Source organism: Lithobates pipiens, unplaced genomic scaffold (assembly GCF_037356315.1).
Source record: "Lithobates pipiens isolate NorthernLeopardFrog02 unplaced genomic scaffold, aLitPip1_a1.2 Scaffold_25, whole genome shotgun sequence".
In the NCBI taxonomy this organism is placed as follows: domain Eukaryota; kingdom Metazoa; phylum Chordata; class Amphibia; order Anura; family Ranidae; genus Lithobates; species Lithobates pipiens.
This window is the reverse complement of record NW_027507787.1, coordinates 172,257,739-172,279,380: the sequence shown is the minus strand read 5'-3', so window position 1 is coordinate 172,279,380 and position 21,642 is coordinate 172,257,739. Positions and strand designations below refer to the sequence as shown.

The window sequence follows — 21,642 nt, the reverse complement described above, 5'->3', positions numbered from 1 at the left end:
CGCTTCCTGGGAAAATACTGTTTGATAGACAAGTAGCCAGAAAATCTAATCAGGGACTCATCAACGCAGACAAGTTAATTGGGAGTAGGGATGAGCCGAACACCCCCCTGTTCGATTCGCACCAGAACCTGCGAACAGACCTAAACTTCGTGTGAACTTTAGAACCCTATTAAAGTCTATGGGACTCGAACGTTCACAATCTAAAGTGCTCATTTTAAAGGGTAATATGCAAGTTACTGTCCTAAAAAGTGTTTGGGGACCCAGGTCCTGCCCCAGGGGACATGGATCAATGCAAAAAAAAAGTTTTAAAAACGGCCGTTTTTTCAGGAGCAGTGATTTTAATAATGATTAAAGTGAAACAATAAAAGTGTAATATTCCTTTAAATTTCGTAGCTGGGGGGTATCTATAGTATGCCTGTGAAGGGGCGCATGTTTCTGGTGCTTAGAACTGTCGCTGCACAAAGTGTCATTTGTGCAGGAAAAAAAGTCTTTTAAAATCACTTGCAGCTAAATTGTCGGGTCTCCGTAATACAGAGAACACTCAATGTTCTCTGTATTAGCCGACAATTCATTCATTCATTGATTAAAAAAAAAAAAAAAAAAAAGCGTGGGGGTTCCCCTAAATTCAATTACCAGGCCCTTCAGGTCTGACATGGATATTAAGGGGAACCCCGTGTCAAATTAAAAAAAAAATTGACGTGGGGGTCCCCCCAAATATCCATACCAGACCCTTCAGGTCTGATATGGATATTAAGGGGAACCCCGCATCAAATTAAAAAAAAAATTGACGTGCGGGTCCCCCTAAAAATCCATATCAGACCCTTTATCCGAGCACACAACCTGGCAGGCCGCAGGAAAAGAGGGGGGGACGAGAGAGCGGCCCCCCTCCCTCCTGAACCGTACCAGGCCACATACCCTCAACATTGGGAGGATGCTTTGGGGGTCTGTGACCCCTCAAAGCACCTTGTCCCCATGTTGATAAGGACAAGGGCCTCATCCTCACAACCCTGGCCGTTGGTTGTGAGGGTCTGCGGGCGGGGGGCTTATCAGAATCTGGAAGCCCCCTTTAACAAGGGGACCCCCAGATCCCGGCCCCCCCCTGTTTGAAATGGTAAGGGGGTACAAAAGTACCCCTACCATTTCACAAAGAAAGTGTGAAAATGGTTAAATAAGACAAACACACTTTTGAAAAATTCCTTTATTAAAAATGAAAAAAAAAAAAAAAAGATTCCAGCGGTGCTAATCCACTCTTGCTATCCAGCGACGGATCTCCGGGGTCCAGCGATGGATGATCATATCCAGCGACGGGGGATCTCTCAGTCCAGCGCTGTCCATACATCCGTCTTCTATTTCCTCTCCGGAGACACTGCAGAGAGCACAGCGCTGACGTTTCTTATATTGGGAGGGCGGGGCCACCCGTCACCTGACCCCGCCCCTCTGACGCTGCAGAGGGAAGCCAGGGGTTCCCCAGTGATGTGTGGGTGACCCCGCCCCCTCTGATGTAACGCAGGTTTCCGTTACATCAGAGGGGGCGGGGTCACCCACACGTCACTGGGGAACCCCTGGCTTCCCTCTCCAGCGTCAGAGGGGCGGGGTCAGGTGACCGGTGGCCCCGCCCTCCCAATATAAGAAACGTCAGCGCTGTGCTCTCTGCAGTGTCTCCGGAGAGGAGACAGAAGAAGGATGTATGGACAGCGCTGGACTGAGAGATTCCCCTGTCGCTGGATATGACGGAGACCCGACAATTTAGCCGCAAGTGATTTTAAAGGACTTTTTTTCCTGCACAAATGACACTTTGTGCAGCCACAGTTCTAAGCACCAGAAACATGCGTCCCTTCACAGGCATACTATAGACACCCCCCAGCTACGAAATTTAAAGGAATATTACACTTTTATTGTTTCACTTTAATCATTATTAAAATCACTGCTCCTGAAAAAACGGCCGTTTTTAAAACTTTTGCATTGATCCATGTCCCCTGGGGCAGGACCCGGGTCCCCAAACACTTTTTAGGACAGTAATCTGCATATTACCCTTTAAAATGAGCACTTTAGATTTCTCCCATAGACTTGTATAGGGTGTTCCGGCTTTTCGAATTTGCTGCGAACAGCCCAAATTGTTCACTGTTCGCTGAACAGGCGAACAGGCAATGTTCGAGTAGAACATGAGTTCGACTCGAACTCGAAGCTCATCCCTAATTGGGAGTAAACAAGGCTGCAAGCTGGTGGTTGAAGTGGTTTACGAGGGGTCGAATTTTGTAGAGCCGATAATGTCCAGGGTCACCCCGAGGATGACAGAGTTCATTGTCTTGAAGTGCATTAAACTGCAAGATCTGCTTGTATCATGTCCTGGTCATGGAGGCAGAGAACACGGGCATATGGTGAATTGGGTCAGTAGACCAATATGACACTACTTGTACTAGCCACCTTGCCATCTTGAACTGCACTTATGGGACTCGCCATGTCACCAAGTGTTACTGCAGTGCTGGATGTACGACCAGGATGTACTAGGCTGCTGGTGCTTGCCAGTTCACCAGAAGGATTAGCGGCGCTAGTACTGGCTCTCTGCTCCATACGAGAGGCCTGCGGTTCTTGCACCTCAATGACAGCAGAAGAACGGGGTTGGGTACACGTGACCCTGGTAGGGACCACAACTCCATCGTCAGAGCTATCTGTCAGGGTGCCGCTACTGCCTACAGGTTCATATTCTGAGCCTTAATCTGACAGATGAGCGACTTCCTCTTCACTATCTGTCAGAAATGTGTATGCCTCTTCACTACTGTACCTTCGATTTGGCATTTTGGTCTCTAAATTTACTGGTACAGTAGTGAGACTCACAGGAAAAAAAGCTCCTGACTGTCAGCGACTGCTTAAAAAAATCCTGTTATGCTCCGTACACACGAGCAAAACTTTTCTGTGACCATGTGTATGCAAGCCAAGCTTAAATGGAATTCTGTTGGAAAAACCATCCAAGTTTTTTCAGATGGAATTCCACTCAAGCTTGTCTTGCACACACACAAGTTTGCTGAACTTTCGGCCGTCAAGAGCACGCTGGCGTAAAACACTACGACAATTGTTTCCAAGCATGCGTAGGAATTTTGGAACGTTTTTGAGAACCTGCTCTCAATCTTTTGCTAGTGGGAATTCGGGCAGCAAACGTCTGATGAAGCATACACCCGGTCGCATTTTCCAACCAAAAGCTCTCATCGGTCTTTTCCTGTTGGAATTTCCGATTGTGTGTACGGGGCATAAGCTTTCACAGGGATCAGGCCTGACTCTGTGAACGATGCAGTTATGTGTGTTATGTTTTGTAAGTGACAGTGATTGACTGATGCTGCACTTAACTGGACTGGGCTGGGCATGGCCGAGGGGCTAAACGCAGGTGCTAGCAGGTATCAGGGCTGATCCTACTAACATTGCATTTTTGGGAACCCTAAACTGCTGGGGACGCTAGTATAGATATGATCAGATCAGACGTTGATCCATTCAGACACTATACTACTAAGGGATGTGTACGGTGTGTGCGTGGGTGTTAGCACTAATCTGACATTGCCTGGGACGATGCAGACCCTGACTGATGCTAAAACTGATGAGTTGAGGAAGGCAAGAACATGAGCTTACAGAGGGGAAACACTGGTACACAAATTGGCATTCATGTTCCCCCAGCCGCAGCGTATTGTCAAGTGTAGGAGATAATGATGTGGTCACTGACTCAACTTGGGTGCCAGATAGAGCAGAGGAGGAAAGTGAGGGTGAGGCACAACCCCAACGAGGCAGCCATCATGGAAGTGGCATAGTTGGGCAAGGCAGTCAGCCGCAAAGTCCACGTTACTGCTGACGTGTGGTCCAGCAAGTATGGGCAGGGAGATATATTTTGTTCACAGCACACTGGATAACTCTGCTTGCAACTCAGAAGGATGCAGGACAGGGCTCAGTGCTGCAGATTGTTGTGCCCCCACATCTCCATACAGCTGCTGATGCCAGATTTGTCAGCTCTATCCCCTCCTCCTCCATGCCCTCCTCTGCTGAATTGTCCTATGAACCTCAAGTACCCCCTGAGTGTTCAAAGGGCTATTCAATGAGTCTGGCTAAAAGGTGCCATGCAGTAATTCAGCTGGTGTGTCTAGGGGACAGGAATCACACCGGAGCAGAGATTCTTGCAGCTCTGCAGGGACAGGCCCAGAGGTGGTTGTGCATGAGCGTTGTCCATGTGCACAGAAGGTACACCAGTCTCTGTACATTTAAATATTTTAATTAGCTGTATAATATTTTTACATTACACTACAAGAAAAATAAAACTTACAAAGTAGAAGAATGAGATGTGGTCTGTTTTACTATCCAGCTGATTCTTATTGATGTGATAATCCACATTCACTGACAGATCAGAGTCACATGGCAGTTCGTCTCTTCCTCTACCTTCCAAATTCAGGAAGCTTTGACTTTCAGAGTAGTGGGGAAGAACCCATGCAACAGCTTCTGAAAACATTAGGTTTCTTAAATCCAGGTCTTCATCAACATCTTCTTTTGTTACCAATACTGCCTATGGTAGAAAATACATGGTTTTAGGCTTTGATTTAGTAACCAGGGTGAACCAGAGAACCTTCTAGCATTTTCCCAGAGACAAAAGACAGTCAATATGATTTACAAATCATGTCTGGTCAGCCATTTGTCATTTTTTTAATCAGAGGTGGCTTCACAGGCCGTGGAGGAGAGAGCTAGAAGAAAGACAGGACTGTAATCTCTCCCCCAGCAATAATAATCTTAATATGAGGAAGTGCTGCTTAAGCCCCGTACACACTATCAGATTGTCTGCTGAGTTTTTCCTTCAGATTTACCAATACCATGTAGTAGAAGGGCCTGCCTGATTGCATACACATTGAAACTCCTAAGGTTTGACCTCATATTATATGGTTTTGGTAAATCTGAAGGAAAAACTCAGCAGACAATCTGATAGTGTGTACGGGGCTTAAGTATTGAGCCTTACCAGAAGGTTGTACTGGTATATTTGTCTAAAATCATGGTGCAAAAATCAACTATGATTTTAACTTATCTTTATTTTTCAGGTCCAAAGTCCAAAAAATGTTCTTTTTTTTTTTTACACTGTCCCTTCATTCAAATTTTTCTTAGCATTTTTATTGCTGTCACAATGAATGTAACTATCCCTTGTGACAGTAGACAGCAATGACAGGTACTCTTTATGGAGGGATTTGGGGTCAAACCCCTCCCTCTGCACTTGAAAGTATTCAAAATGGCAAGATCAGAATTTTTGAATATTTTTGATTTTTGAAAAATGGGGCCGTTGGCTGCCAAGTAAACCGGAAGTGACGTTGTGACATCGGTTCTGGGTTACTACAGCCGAGACCTGATCAAAGCTGATTCCATCTTTGTTCGGGTCTCCAGCCAGCTAGCGGACATGCCAGCTGGTGGCTTGGGTCTCCTGGTGGGACAGGAGAGCCCGGCGAGTGGTAGAAGGTGGCGGGAGGGGATGTCCCGCTGCTTGTAATAACTGCTGAATGGCTGCTTAGCTGCATTGGTTGATATCACAAGAAAGCAGACTCTACAAAACGGTACCACAGTGATGAGTGCAGCTGCAGACATCACTCCGGTACAACCACTTGAAGCCAATGATGTACAGATACGTGATTTGGTGGCAAGTGATGGCTGCTCACATATGAGCACTCAGATGCCTCTAACTCAATGCCTGAAGCTATGTGAACTATTTTGAGGCAGGTTTGGCTGTTTTTGGCCCCATAGAATTTAACTGATTCAGCCCCCGGAAGATTTTACCCCCTTCCTGACCAGAGCACTTTTTGCGATTCGGCACGACATCGCTTTAAATGACAATTGCGCGGTCATGAGACGTTGTACCCAAACAAAATCGCCGTCCTTTTTTCCCACAAATAGATCTTTCTTTTGGCGGTATTTGATCCCCTCTGCGGTTTTTATTTTTTGCGCTATAAACAAAAAAAGAGCGACAATTTTGAAAAAAAAAAACGTATTATTTTTTACTTTTTGCTGTAATAAATATCCCCCAAAAATATATAAAAAAAACAATGTTTTTCATCAGTTTAAACCGATACGTATTCTTCTACATATTTTTGGTAAAAAAAAAAAATCACAATAAGCGTATTTTGATTGGTTTGCGCAAATGTTGTAGCATCTACAAAATAGGGGATAGTTTATGGCATTTTTATTATAATATTTTTTTTTTTACTAGTAATGGTGGCAATCTGCGATTTTTATCAGGACTGCAACATTATGGCGGACACATTGGACAATTTTGACACATTTTTGGGATCATTAGGATTAATAGAGCGATCCATGCTATAGAAAATGCATTGATTACTGTAAAAATGTCACTGGCAGGGAAGGGGTTAACCACCAGGGGGCAATCAAGGGGTTAATGTGTGACCTAGTCTGTTCTAACCGAAGAGGGGAGGGGACTGTGCAGGGGAGATGACAGATCACTGTTCATACTCTGTATGAACAGACGATCTGTCTGTTCTACCCTCAGAGAACCAGAAACTGTGCGTTTACACACACAGATCCCGGATCTCCGTGTCACCCGAGCAATCGCAGGAGCCCGGCGGTGATCGTAACTGCCGGGCACTCACAACGGCATAGTGGGTGCGCGCATGCCACCTAGTGGCCACAGGGCGAAGCGACGTTACATAACGTTTCGCCTAGCCGTGCCATTCTGCCGCAGTACAACTGCAACAGATGGTCGGCAAGTGGTTAACAGAAACACCTTAAATTATGAAATCAACTGTTTGTGTGGGCATATTGCAAGCTTTTATTCGCTTGTTAAAACTGGTCTCTCTCCTCTAGGGCTTTCCGTCGCCTAGAACAAAAATGCTTGAAGCTTGAATACACAAGAAAAATGCTGGTAATACGCTTGTAAAATCTTCGTATACACTTGAAAAAAAGCTCCACAAAATTTGAATGCCTGTAGTAGTAACTTACAGCTAATGCTACAATATCAGTCCATGAATCAGTGTGAAGTGTAAAATCAGCCACTCCATCTTTGTAGGTCCCTAGTGTTGCAATCTTTTCCAAATTTTCACCCGACAGGATTTTCACTACCACTTGAGCCATGGGTTGATTATTCTGATCAGTCACTTTAATCTGCGGGAGAGAAACAATTTTTGATCAGAAAGTTTATATGAATAGCCAAACATACTCATACAATATGTTGTACCCATTTCTTAGCTTCAGGCTTCACTTGGAGCCAAACCTTTTTCAGTTTTGACTTGAATAGGCAAGGGTTAAAACCTCTGTCAATTTTTTTTTTACAGCTATTTGAGACACTGTTACAAAGATTTACCCTCACTTCCTGTCCTACTGACATTTTGCTAGACAGAAATGAAGGGACATTTACCAACAGCATTACTGACAGGTAGTGTTTTTGTGACAGAAGAGTCTCTATTGGGCCAATAAGCAAGAGGTTGTAAATAGCACAGGGGGTATGCACTGCCCTCAGGAACATGTACCAATGTACCAATGTACCAATGTTCAGGTCTGGTAAATTAAATAAAAAAAACACCGCAATATGCATTTTAGAGGTCCCTCTAAAACTCCATACCAAACCCTTTATGCAAGCCCATGTTGATGAGAACAAGGTCCTCATCTCCCTGATCTGTCATAAGCTACAGTGTATAAGGAAATTAGTGGGAATAGTGGTGACATCATTGACCAAATCCGGCCATATTTAGTGAATGTCTTTGCCCAAAAATGGCCAGTGGAAAATGCATGCAGCTTCCTTCGGAACCAGTTACAGCAGGAAGCTGTCATATATACAGTATAAGGGGTAGAAATACCGCTTCTATACAAGATGCTCATCTCCCTCTGAACAGGGGGCTGAACGGGCTAGTGCTTTGGGCATTTGAATGCCTGAACAGTCAAAGTTTGGTAGGAAACCTAGGCTCAGTCTGAACCATCAGTTTATGCCTACTTATCACATTTTTTAAATATATTCACACAAATAGATCTTTTTTTGGGGGGGGGTATTTAATCAATGCAGGGTTTTTTATTTTTTTGCAAAAAAAAGACCAAAAATTTTGAAAAAAAAATGTTTACCTTTTTTCTGTCAGTAAATGTTTTTTAACTGAGTAACTTTTTGCCTTCACTGATGTGCGCTGATGAGACAGCACTAATGGGAACTGACAGGCAGAAATGATGGGCACTGAGAGGCTGAACTGGGGGGCATTGATGAGGTGGCAATTATTGGCACTGATGAGGCAGCACGTATGGGCACTGATGAGGAGGCACTAATATGCCGCACTTATGGGCACTGATAGGTGGCACTGCTGAGCACTGATATGCGGCACCAATGAGCACTGTTTGGTAGCACTGATGGGCACTAATAGGCAGCACTGGTGGGCTGTACTGATGGGCATTGACAGCAGTAATGGGCATTGATGGGCAGAACTGATTGCCAGCCCTGACTGGCATTGCTAATGGGCACTGATTGGTGGCACTTGTGGGCAGTGGTGGGCACTGATTGCTGCCACTGATGGGCACTGATAGCTGGCATTGGTGGGCAATGGTGGGCACTGATTTGACACTATTTTACAATATTGTAATCAGGGCCCTGATTTCATTCCTAGCTGTCCCCTGTGAGGAAATGCTGCTGATCGGCTCTCCTCTCCTCACACTCTGTCAGTGTGAGGCGAGGAGCGCCGATTACCAGCACTTCCTTGTTTACATGTGACCAGCTGTGATTGGACACAGCCAATCACATGGTTAAAGAGCCACGGCTCTTTCCAAAGATCAGGGTCACACCGTGTCCTAGCAACACAGTGCGGGTGCGAGAGAGCGGCCGTTTTGGGACACCGTCATATGACGGCGTCGCAGAACAAGAGCCGCACCGGGACGGGTGGCAAGCAGTTAAAAACATTACTTGTTAAATTACAAAATTTAAAAAAGTTACATTAATTTTAGCACTTTCCAAGTGTCTGTCTTCAGAACCCTTCTGTTCTCTATCTACACTTCTTCCTATGCCATGTTCGTAACATGCAAATGGATATTTACTACTCATCTCACCCCTTCAGTCTCCTTGCACATCACTAGATTATATTCTGCTAATTGGCATATCAGTATTGATGTCAAAACACTTTCTGAAACTCAATCTTTCAAAAACTGGGTGATATTATTTCCCCCCATCCCTAGACTTTTCCACTGGGCACAACTAAACTTCCCTCACCTCCTATCAAGGTTGTAAGTGTAATAATGGACTCCAGCATCTCCTTTGAGCCCCACATGCAATCACTGTTTGCATCTTGCAGTCTTACCTCTATAACATTTTCCACCACCAAGCTACTAATTTACTCTCTTGTTATCTCTCCCCTCAACTATTGCAACTCCCACCATGTTTGTCTACCTCTACACAGACTATCCCCTCTTCAGTCTGTCATAAATTCTGCTGCCAGACATATCCACCTTACCATCCGTTCAGTGTCTGCCACTCTCTCTCCTAATCCTTCCACTGCCTTCCTATCACCCAATGAATAACAACAACTTCCAAAAACTCTGCCCCAAGTTACATCTCTAACCTTATCTCAAAATATTAACCAGGTCATCAATTCCACTCCTTCCAAGACCTTCTGCTCTCTAGCTCCCTTGCTAACTCCTAGCATGCTCATGTCCAGGACTTCTTTAGAGCCTCTCCCGTCCTTTGTAACTCCCTATCCCAACCTGTACAGCGATCTCCTACTGTGCCTGCTTTTAGGTGATTCCTGAAAACCTATCTCTACCTATTTTATCATTTGCCCTTCATGTTTTATATTGTATTGTAGGGCCCTCTTGTCTGCGCAAACTGTTGGCTTAAAGTACATTTAGTATAATAATAGTATAATAAATGAATGGTAAATTCTGCTCTCCCTCAGGGATGCAGCCTGCAAATGCAATAACCCAAATTTTACTTACAATAACCCCCCCCCCCCCCCACAAAAAAAAAAGAGTTAAGAAAATCCAGACCTTCCCAAACTGCCAGAGTAGTAACTGTCCAATAAACCCATTCACAATCCTATATAGTACTTGTAGTGTCTTACTTCTTACTGGAAGAGTGTCTCATGATTGTAGCACTCTCCCCCTCTACACTACAATAACAAGCAGACCCTATAGATAGATGTGTGTATATATATTGTACAGGACGCCGTGGCTGGGTCCTGGAAGGACGCTATATTTCCCCTCTGTTTGGGTTGTGGTCTCTTTAAGGGAATAAAAATTGATTAACCCACCTGTTAAGGAAGTGTCTTTAAAAAACAAGACAGGAAGTGGTAGATGGGTGTAGAGGAGTGGAGAAGACATGGTGGATGGTGGATGGTGTTTATTTTGGACTGCAGCAACTGAAGTGGACAGCAGTGTCCTGTTTGGAAGGCTCCTGGCAGGGGAAGCTACCTGCCATCAAGATCAAGCTCTGTTTTGATAAGGACAGCTGTTCTGGACTTTGCAAGTCGGTGAGACTACAAACCTTTTTTCCTTTTGTTTTTGGCTGCTGTAAAGCTATTTAAGTTAATAAACCCTTTGTTGGTGGTGGTGTGGTGGAGAATGCGGGCAGGACAAAGTAACAGGCGTTTTTCTTTTTTTTTTGCATTGGATTTGAACTGACATATAAAGGAACAGTACAGTGAATCCTGGGTTAAAGCTGCACAACTGTTGAAAGCTGAAACAATGGAGGAGCTAATTAAACAGCTGTCCTTGGCTAATATGCAAGCGCAGACTCGCCATGAGGAAGCTAATCAGCGCTTAGCAACCCAGCTGGAGGTACAAAAAACGCACCACAATGAGGCGCTGGCTCTGCAGCAAGAAAATACTCGCCTGTTGGTGGCCCAGTTAGCAGCCTAGCAAGCGACCCAACAAGGGGTGATGCAGGCTCAGATAACTGCCTTAAAAGAAGTAGTGCAGCAGCTTTCTCAGGGCCGTGAACAAGTGGCCGTTGCCCCTGGCAACCAGGTGACCATAAGGGCAAGCCATTTCTTGCAGAAGTTGTCCCTGAGTGATGACGTAGAGGCGTTGTTGGCAACATTTGAGAGGACGGCAGAGAGAGAAGGGTGGCCCCAGGACCAGTGGGCCGGCTTAATTGCTCCTTTCCTCACCGGAGATCCTCAAAAAGCCTATTTTGAACTACCACCAGAACATGCTAAAGATTATCAAAAACTAAAGGCAGAAATACTGGCTCGGTTGGGAGTGACTACGGCTGTTCGGGCCCAACGAGTGCACCAATGGAAGTATCGTTCAAACCGGCCACCGCGATCTCAAATGCATGACCTGGTGCAACTTGTAAAAAAATGGCTGCAGCCCGAAGTGTTGTCTGGCCCCCAAATTGTGGAGCGGGTCGTGCTGGACCGATACTTAAGGTCACTGCCAGACGACCTTCAACGGTGGGTCAGCCATGGAGACCCCAAAACCGTGAACCACCTTGTCGAGATGGTGGAACGATATACAGTGGTGGAGGATCTGCTTGGCCCCGCCAAGCGTCAAGGGCCCAGTCTGCCAAGGCCTTTCCGACCAACTGCCGCCCTTCGAAAGGATGTCCCCAGGAGCCCTGGAACCAAACCCCCAGGAAGGCCAAGAGTCACACCCGTTACCCCCTCAGCGACCTGTTCCTGATCGGAGAGGAGGGGATGTACAATGTTGGCGATGTCATGCCTGGGGCCATACCCGGGCCCACTGCCCATTGCAGGAAGAACCCATGGAATGCGGGGTTCTTCGGAGGGGGTCTTTTTATGCCCATAAAGCGTGTACAACACATCTTGACCTTGGAGAGGGGAAGTTTGAGTGTGAAGTCCAAGTGAACCACCACCCTGCACAGGCTTTGCTGGACTCTGGAAGCATGGTAACCCTGGTTCACCCTAGAGTAATTGGGAAGATCGGTCCGGTAAGCAAAATTTTGCGGGTTGTGTGCATTCAGGGTGACACTAGAGAGTACCCTCTCATCTCGGTGTCCATCTCCACAGCATGTGGCACTGGTACTCAAGAGGTGGGGGTGGTAAAGAACTTGGTACATGATGTTATAGGACGTGACTGTCCGTTATTTGCAAAACTTTGGAGACAAGGAGAACTATCTGAAAGGTCCAGAGACTGGGAAGAAACTATTACCTCTGTTCCTGTTGTTGAGGGTAATAACCCTGAGATGCCACATATTCGTAATATGGACCTAGTTGATAAAAACGCCAAGACTTTGGTTAATAATGATTAAAATAGTGCTGATACTGTTAAGGATGTCAATATGTGGGGTTCTCAGACCTACCTGAACACTGAGGGGGGGGGAACCTTCCCCGCTTCAGGTAATGCTGGGGGAAGAGGATGAGGAAATGGCCTCTACCCCTGACTTGCCAGATTTGGGTGTTCCCCAGGGGGCATTTGGTACTGCCCAGATGCAGGACCCCACTTTGGCCAGGGCACGGGAACAGGTTGTAGTAATAAATGGGGAGCCCCAAGAGCCAGGTGCTAATGAGCGGTGGCCACATTTTTCAATATGTAATGAATTGCTTTATCGGGTTAGAGAGAAAATGTGGTAGAACAATTATTGGTACCCCAACAGTATAGACGCAAGGTCCTGGACCTGGCCCATGATGATGTTTTAGGGGGACACCTGGGAGTTGAAAAGACGGAGGCACGGATCGCCGACCGGTTTTACTGGCCAGGCTTGAAAGCAGAGGTAAGGAGATACTGTACCTCTTGTCCCACCTGTCAGTTGACCGCTCCGGCGACCCATTTCCGGAGCCCGTTGGTCCCTCTGCCCATAATTGAGGTCCCATTCGAGAGGATAGCCATGGATATAGTGGGTCCCTTGGTAAAGTCAGCTCGAGGTCATTTTTACATACTGGTGATCCTCGACTATGCCACTCGATATCCTGAGGCGCTACCCCTGCGGAATACCTCCTCTAAGGCTATTGCACGGGAGTTATTCCAGTTGTTTACACGGACAGGTTTTCCCAAGGAAATTCTCACAGACCAGGGCACCCCGTTTATGTCGAAGGTTATGGCTGATGTGTGCAAACTGGTCCGGATAAAACAGCTGCGCACATCAGTCTACCATCCCCAAACAGATGGATTGGTAGAACGTTTTAATAAGACCCTTAAGTCTATGCTCAAGAGAGTGGTACAAAGGGATGGGAAAGACTGGGACTGCCTGTTACCAGCTCTCCTATTTGCTATCCGAGAAGTGCCCCAGGCCTCCACTGGGTTTTCGCCCTTTGAATTGGTATATGGGCGGAGACCTCGTGGATTACTGGACTTTGTTAAAGAAGAATGGGAAAGTGAACCAATTCAGCATAAAAGTGTTCTTGAATATGTCTCTCAAATGCAGGAGAGGATACGAACTGTGATGCCGCTAGTTAAGGAACATTTACAAAAAGCCCAGGAGGCTCAACGACGGGTCTATAATAGGGCAGCCAAAATTAGGAACTTCCACGTGGGGGATCGAGTAGCAGTGTTAATTCCCACTGTGGAAAGTAAGTTCTTGGCCAGATGGCAAGGCCCTTTCGAGGTTGTAGAAAAAGTGGGAGAGGTAAATTATAGAGTCCACCAGCCAGGCAAGAGGAAACCCTTCCAGATATATCATGTAAACTTGTTAAAGCCCTGGACAGACAGGGAACCAGTGACCTCCCTGGCTAGTACAAAACTTGAGCCTCGGGTTGGGGTGGAGAGTGTCCAAGTAGAAAATACCCTGTCTAAAACCCAAAGTCAGCAGGCAAAGGAGTTCTTGCAGAGAAATAAAGAAAAATTGTCAGACTTGCCAGGGCTCACTAGTGTCATAGAGCATGATATTGTCACAGAACCAGGAGTCAAAGTTTTTGTCCGGCCCTACCGCATCCCAGAGGCTCAAAGGAAGGCCGTTTCAGAGGAGGTTAAAAAGATGTTAGACCTAGGGATTATTGAGGAATCGCAGAGTGAGTGGTCGAGCCCGATTGTGTTGGTACCGAAGCCCAACGGGACTCTGCGATTTTGCAATGATTTCCGGAAACTTAATGAAGTTTCCCGGTTTGATGCCTACCCCATGCCCCGGGTAGATGAGCTTATCGAGAGACTAGGTCCAGCCAGGTATATCACTACGTTAGACCTTACCAAGGGGTATTGGCAAATACCGTTGACTAAGGCCGCTAGAGAGAAAACTGCTTTTTCTACCCCAGAGGGGAGTTTTCAGTACAAAAGGATGCCTTTTGGATTGCAAACTGCTCCAGCCACGTTCCAGAGAGCAATGGATAGGATTTTACGACCTCACCGGAAGTATGCCTCAGTGTACTTGGATGATATAGTCATTTTTAGCAAAGACTGGGAATCACATTTGCCCAAAGTGCAGGCAGTGCTGGACTCTCTTTGGAAGGAGGGGTTTACAATAAACCCTGAAAAATTTGCTTTGGGAATGGAGGAGGTGAAATACCTGGGTTGTATCGTGGGTAGAGGGTGTAGACATGTCACTGGAGAAGTGATCGAGGGGGTGTACATCTCACCTAGGTTGCTACACAGTGTGAGATGGTAAATCCAGGATGGTTCAGTTTCTCAGCAGTGATATGCTGCTGAATTGTTATTTAATTTTGCCGGGCCTGGGTTTATATGGAATGGCAGGTAGGTTTGGTAGAGGGACCTGTCATTCCACATCCCCCGATCCAGTTCTGGGTTTGGGATCAGGTGAGCTTGGATCCTAATTAGCCTGGGAAGCTAAAGGCTCTGTAGGGTCTGCAGGTGATTGCTCCCAGCCAGGGAATGAACAGCCTGTATGTTGAAGGAAGCTGCAAGCACAGACACTGCTGGAGCTAAAACCCACCCTGCGATATCCAGACGAAAAGACGCTGTCTTTATAAATGTCAGATAGGTGAGAAGAACCTGTTAGTAAGCGCCCAGCCGGGCTAGGTCTTTTGTTTATTTTGTTGTACTTAGAAAGCACGGTGTTGCTGTATGTTTTGTTTGCTGGACTGTTTGTACCACGAATAAACGCCAAGATCTGCTTCATATATTCCAAGTCTGCTGTGAACTGTGTCCAAACACACCCTACCCCGGGAAGATCCCTTACAATTGGTGGAGGTAGCGGGCAACGCGGTTGCTAGGGGCAACGGTGTGGACAGACTTGGCTACAGCTGCTGATGTCCTGGGTGAAAGCTGCAACTACACTCCAAAAACAGTCCAGCAACATGGAGGAGATGCTGAAGCAGTTTATGCAAGTGAGTTTGCAACAACAGCAGGCTCAGACAGAGGCCAATAGACGACATGAACAGTCCATGGCTGAACAACAGCAGATGATGGCTGCACAACAGCAGGCTCAGACAGAGGCCAATAGACGACATGAACAGTCCATGGCTGCACAACAACAGTCCATGGCTGCACAACAGCAGATGATGGCTGCACAACAGCGGATGCATAAGGAAGAGTTGCAAGCTTTGCGCCAAAGCCAACAACAACTTATCGAGCACCTGATAGTAAATCGAGAGGCGCCTGTGGTTGCTAATCCACCCACAATGGAGGGAGCCGCTCCAGAGATTTTTTTTGGGAGAAGGACTGTGCAGAAAGCGCTGCAAAAGATGACTGCTGAGGACGATGTTGAGGCCTTTCTAACAGTATTTGAGCGCGTGGCTGAGCGAGAGAAGTTACCAGCTGCTGAGTGGGCAGAGGTAATTGCACCCTATTTAACAGGTGAACCCCAAAAGGCCTACTATGACCTCAGTGAGCAAGAGGTTAAGGACTATACTCGGCTAAAAGAGGAGATACTTGCCCGACTAGGAGTTACTACTGCAGTCCGTGCCCGGAGGGTACGCAACTGGAGCTACAGTCTGGACAAATCAGCGAGGTCCCAGATGTATGACCTAATCCATTTGGCAAGAAAGTGGTTGGAGCCAGACACTTCTACTCCTGCACAAATCCTAGAGAAGGTCGTGATGGATCGCTACCTCCGAGCGCTTCCTACTGACCTGCAACGCTGGGTGGGACAAGGTGATCCTAGGGACGCAAACGAACTTGTCAACCTTGTGGAGAGGTTCCAGGCGACTGAGGACTACCTCCGCGATGTTCCTGCAGCATCTTCACCTCCCCGGAGCGCCAGATCTGTGCCGTCAGCTGGTAAGAGACTTCCATCTGTTGGGGGAGTGTGGAGGGGTGCTGATGGGGGGAAAAGGGCTCAAGTGGTGTCTCAGGGACAAAAGACTGGTGATGGTCCCGGGTGGCTAAGGGGCTCTGAAAAGGACTCCTTGCCAAAGAGACCAGGCCCTATCCAGTGTTGGAGATGCCATGAGGCGGGACACGTGTCTGCCCATTGCCCTCTTACCTCTGAACCCATGGAATGTGACGCTAGCCGGCGTCAGTCGCTATTTGCGGAACCATCTTGTGCTGCAGTTCCTGGACTAGAGACTGAACCGCAAATCTGCAACATCACAATCAATGACTTTCCTGTTAAAGCGTTAATGGACTCAGGAAGCCTCGTAACCTTGGTGCATGCTAGCCTGGTGGCTGGGGACTTAGAGCCTAACAAGCATATGAGTGTTGTGTGCATACATGGTGATACAAAAGTGTACCCTATAGTGCGGGCTAAAGTCGGGACTAAACAAGGCACCGTACAATATGAAGTGGGTGTGGTTAAAAACCTCATGCATGATGTAATATTGGGCCGCGATTTTCCGTTATTCTGGGCTCTCTGGGAAAAAAGAGAAATCCCCAAAAGGAGTGAGGATACCTCTAAGGAGGTTGCCTTGTCCGCTGTGAATGATAAAAGTATGCAGGATGAAAATGATTGTTTTCCTTTGCAGGTCCTGGTTGGGGAGGAGGATCCTCCCACTGAGCAAAATATACTAGACTTAGAGGTGTCTAGCGATAATTTTGGGACTGCACAATTACAGGACCCCACTCTCAAAAATGCGAGAGAGCAGGTTGCTGTTATGAACGGGGTACCTCAGGAACCAGATGCTGAAAAAAGATTTCCACATTTTTCGGTGACTAATGATCTTTTCTATAGAGTCAATAAGGTTAAAGATGAGATTGTGGAACAGCTTCTGGTACCTAAGCCGTACCGGCGTCAGGTGCTTGACATGGCACATAACCATGTTCTTGGGGGACACTTGGGGACTGACAAAACGCGAGAGAGGGTTCTCCAGAGGTTTTTTTGGCCGGCCATATATGATGACATTAAAAAATACTGTGAGTCGTGCCCCACATGTCAGGTTAGTGCCCCAGTGTCACATTTTCGCAGTCCTTTGGTTTCGCTCCCTATTATAGAGGTGCCTTTTGAGCGTATTGCCATGGATTTAGTGGGTCCCATTGTAAAGTCAGCTAGAGGACACCAGTATATTTTGGTAGTCCTGGATTATGCGACCCGCTATCCTGAGGCTGTACCCTTAAGAAACACTGCATCTAAAACAATTGCACGTGAGTTGTTTTATATGTTCTCTAGGACTGGGATCCCCAAAGAAATCCTAACTGACCAAGGTACGCCATTTATGTCGAAAGTAATGAAGGAATTATGCAAACTATTTAAAATCTCACACATCCGTACCTCTGTGTACCACCCCCAGACGGACGGATTGGTGGAGAGATTTAATAAGACTTTGAAACATATGTTGAAGAAAGTGGTGGCAAAAGATGGTCGTGACTGGGATCATTTATTACCCTACCTCATGTTTGCTATTAGGGAGGTGCCCCAAGCGTCCACAGGGTTCTCACCATTCGAGTTGGTCTATGGTCATCACCCTAGGGGTCTACTGGACATTGCAAAAGAGACATGGGAGAATGAGTCCACCCCATACAAGAGTGTTATTGAGCATGTAGCACAAATGCAGGACCGTATAGCCACTGTAATGCCCCTGGTAAGGGAACACCTCCAGAGGGCTCAAGAGGCCCAAAGTAGAATTTACAACCGGTCCGCAAGAATCAGGACATTCAACCCAGGCGATAGGGTCCTTATACTAGTCCCCACTGTTGAGAGTAAATTCTTGGCGAAGTGGCAAGGTCCTTATGAAATTGTTGAAAAGATCAGTGAGGTGAACTACAAGGTGCACCAACCAGGTAGAAGGAAGCCTTTCCAAGTTTATCACATAAACTTGATCAAGCCCTGGAAAGACAGGGAATCCTTGGTGGCGACAAATACTGTTAATGATTTGTCACAACCAATCCCTCCAGTCAAGGTAGGTGATACTCTATCAGTGTCACAGAAACAGGAGGCTCAGGAATTTTTACAGAAAAACAAAAAAAAGTTCTCTGACCTCCCAGGGCGTACACACCTCATCCATCATCACATTGAAACTGAGCCTAGAAGCAGAGTAAACCTTAAGCCCTATAGGATACCGGAGGCACGTAGGGAAGCCGTATCTGCCGAGGTAAAACGTATGCTTGCTCTGGGGGTAATTGAGGTGTCACAGAGTGAATGGTCCAGCCCAATTGTGCTAATCCCAAAGCCCAATGGAACTTGGAGGTTCTGTAACGATTTCAGAAAGTTGAATGAGATCTCCAAGTTCGATGCGTATCCTATGCCCAGGGTAGATGAGTTGATTGAGAAGTTGGGTAACGCCAGGTACATAACCACTCTCGATCTCACAAAGGGCTACTGGCAGATTCCACTTTCTGGTGAGGCTAAAGAGAAAACTGCATTCTCCACCCCTGATGGGCTATTCCAGTATGTAGTGATGCCATTCGGGTTACATGGAGCGCCTGCAACTTTCCAGAGGTTGATGGACTTGATTCTGCGACCACATCGTGATTACTCAGCTGCCTACCTCGATGATGTGGTCATTTTTAGCCCTGATTGGGAAAGTCACCTCTGTAAGGTACAGGCCGTGTTGGATGCCATAAGTGATGCGGGGTTGACCATAAATGCCGAGAAGTGTGCTCTAGCCCTAGAAGAGGCCAAATATCTAGGCTACATTATTGGGAGAGGGTTGATTAAGCCACAGCTAAATAAAATTGAGGCAATACAGAATTGGCCTAGACCCCTGACAAGGAAACAGGTTAGAGCTTTCCTGGGTATTACGGGGTATTACCGTAGGTTTGTGCCGAACTTTGCCTCAGTTGCTGCTCCACTAACTGACTTGACAAAGGGCGGAAAGACAGCAATGGTCACGTGGACCCCAGAGGCCGAGAAGGCTTTCCAAAGCCTTAAGTCTGCCTTGTGCCAACCACCTGTGTTAGTTACCCCCGATTTCAAATGAGAGTTTCTGGTCCAGACAGATGCCTCTAACACAGGCTTAGGTGCAGTACTCTCACAAGTAGTGAATGGTGAGGAGCATCCGGTGACGTACTTGAGTAGAAAATTAACCCCGGCCGAGAAAAATTATGCCATTGTGGAGCGAGAGTGTTTGGCAGTAAAGTGGGCCCTAGAATCGTTAAAGTATTACTTGCTAGGCAGGAAATTCAAGTTGGTGACAGACCATGCCCCCCTAACATGGATGAAGTTAAACAAGGAGAGAAATGCAAGAGTGACTAGATGGTTTCTCTCCCTACAAAACTTTAATTTCACTGTGGAACACAGGCCAGGGAAATTACAGGCAAATGCTGACGCATTGTCGAGGGTAAGTTGTCTGTGGGGACAAAAGGCTCAGCCCTCCGGTCTGAAAAAGAGGGGGGGGATATGTAGACATGTCACTGGAGAAGTGATCGAGGGGGTGTACATCTCACCTAGGTTGCTACACAGTGTGAGATGGTAAATCCAGGATGGTTCAGTTTCTCAGCAGTGATATGCTGCTGAATTGTTATTTAATTTTGCCGGGCCTGGGTTTATATGGAATGGCAGGTAGGTTTGGTAGAGGGACCTGTCATTCCACATCCCCCGATCCAGTTCTGGGTTTGGGATCAGGTGAGCTTGGATCCTAATTAGCCTGGGAAGCTAAAGGCTCTGTAGGGTCTGCAGGTGATTGCTCCCAGCCAGGGAATGAACAGCCTGTATGTTGAAGGAAGCTGCAAGCACAGACACTGCTGGAGCTAAAACCCACCCTGCGATATCCAGACGAAAAGACGCTGTCTTTATAAATGTCAGATAGGTGAGAAGAACCTGTTAGTAAGCGCCCAGCCGGGCTAGGTCTTTTGTTTATTTTGTTGTACTTAGAAAGCACGGTGTTGCTGTATGTTTTGTTTGCTGGACTGTTTGTACCACGAATAAACGCCAAGATCTGCTTCATATATTCCAAGTCTGCTGTGAACTGTGTCCAAACACACCCTACCCCGGGAAGATCCCTTACAAGGGGTAATGAAACCTCAGGTTAACAAGATAGAGGCTATACAGAATTGGCCCCGCCCCCTCACAAAAAAGCAGGTACGTGCATTCCTGGGCATGGTGGGATACTACAGGAGGTTTGTACCCAACTTTGCCACGTTGGCGGCTCCGTTGACCGATCTGACTAAGGGTCGGAAATCGGTCATGGTGGAGTGGAATGCAGACGCTGAGAAGGCTTTTTTGGAGCTCAAGGCGGCGCTGTGCCAACACCCTGTCCTGGTAGAACCCAATTTTTCAAAAGAGTTTGTTGTCCAGACTGATGCTTCCGATGTAGGATTGGGAGCGGTGTTGTCACAGGTTATTCATGGCGAGGAACACCCAATAGTCTTCCTCAGCAGGAAGTTAACACCAGCGGAGAAAAATGATGCCATAATTGAACGAGAGTGTCTGGCCATTAAGTGGGCTCTGGAATCCCTCAGATATTACCTTTTGGGGAGGAAGTTTAGGTTGATTTCTGACCATGCCCCTTTAACATGGCTGAGGCAGGGAAAAGGGACTAATGCCAGGGTTACCCGGTGGTTCCTGGCACTCCAGGAATTTAAATTTGTAGTGGAGCATAGGCCCAGGAGACTGCATCAAAATGCAGATGCCCTCTCCCGAGTCCATTGTTTGAGCTCCACTATTGCCTCCACCTCCTTGGCGTTGGGGCACAGGGGGGGGGATATGTACAGGACGCCGTGGCTGGGTCCTGGAAGGACGCTATATTTCCCCTCTGTTTGGGTTGTGGTCTCTTTAAGGGAATAAAAATTGATTAACCCACCTGTTAAGGAAGTGTCTTTAAAAAACAAGACAGGAAGTGGTAGATGGGTGTAGAGGAGTGGAGAAGACATGGTGGATGGTGGATGGTGTTTATTTTGGACTGCAGCAACTGAAGTGGACAGCAGTGTCCTGTTTGGAAGGCTCCTGGCAGGGGAAGCTACCTGCCATCAAGATCAAGCTCTGTTTTGATAAGGACAGCTGTTCTGGACTTTGCAAGTCGATGAGACTACAAACCTTTTTTCCTTTTGTTTTTGGCTGCTGTAAAGCTATTTAAGTTAATAAACCCTTTGTTGTATGAAAAGCCTGTGTCCTGCGATCTACCTGGTCCCCCGAACATTACAATATATATATATATATATATATATATATATATATATATATATATATATATATATATATATATACACACACACACACACATATACACATATACACTGTATATGTCTATGAATTTTTACTATTAAGAGAACAGTTGCCTTTGGACTACATTTTGGAGCTGCATAGTTGAGAAAGCAGTGTAATATAGCTGGGCTCTCATATTGTAGTAGAGAGAGGGAGGGTGTTACAATTATGAGATATTCTTCCAATGAGAAGTAAGGCATTACAGAGGCTATATTGGATTGTCAAATAGTTTACTGAATAATCACAGTATGTTTTACTATGCACCCCTGTGTTTTGCAGCTATAGAGTCTGGT

General features: G+C 46.5%; 1 protein-coding gene across 1 annotated transcript in view; it reads right to left on the bottom strand.

The window, feature by feature from the left end:
- The window catches only part of LOC143930664 (alpha-2-macroglobulin-like protein 1), a 159,658-nt gene that overhangs the window by 100,644 nt on the left and 37,372 nt on the right, over window positions 1–21,642 (bottom strand). The window contains exons 11-12 of the mRNA XM_077455165.1: window positions 6,961–7,122; window positions 4,301–4,537 (exon numbers count right to left, since the gene is read on the bottom strand). Coding sequence (XP_077311291.1) covers window positions 4,301–4,537; window positions 6,961–7,122 — 399 coding nt within the window. The remainder of the gene's footprint in view (window positions 1–4,300; window positions 4,538–6,960; window positions 7,123–21,642) is intronic.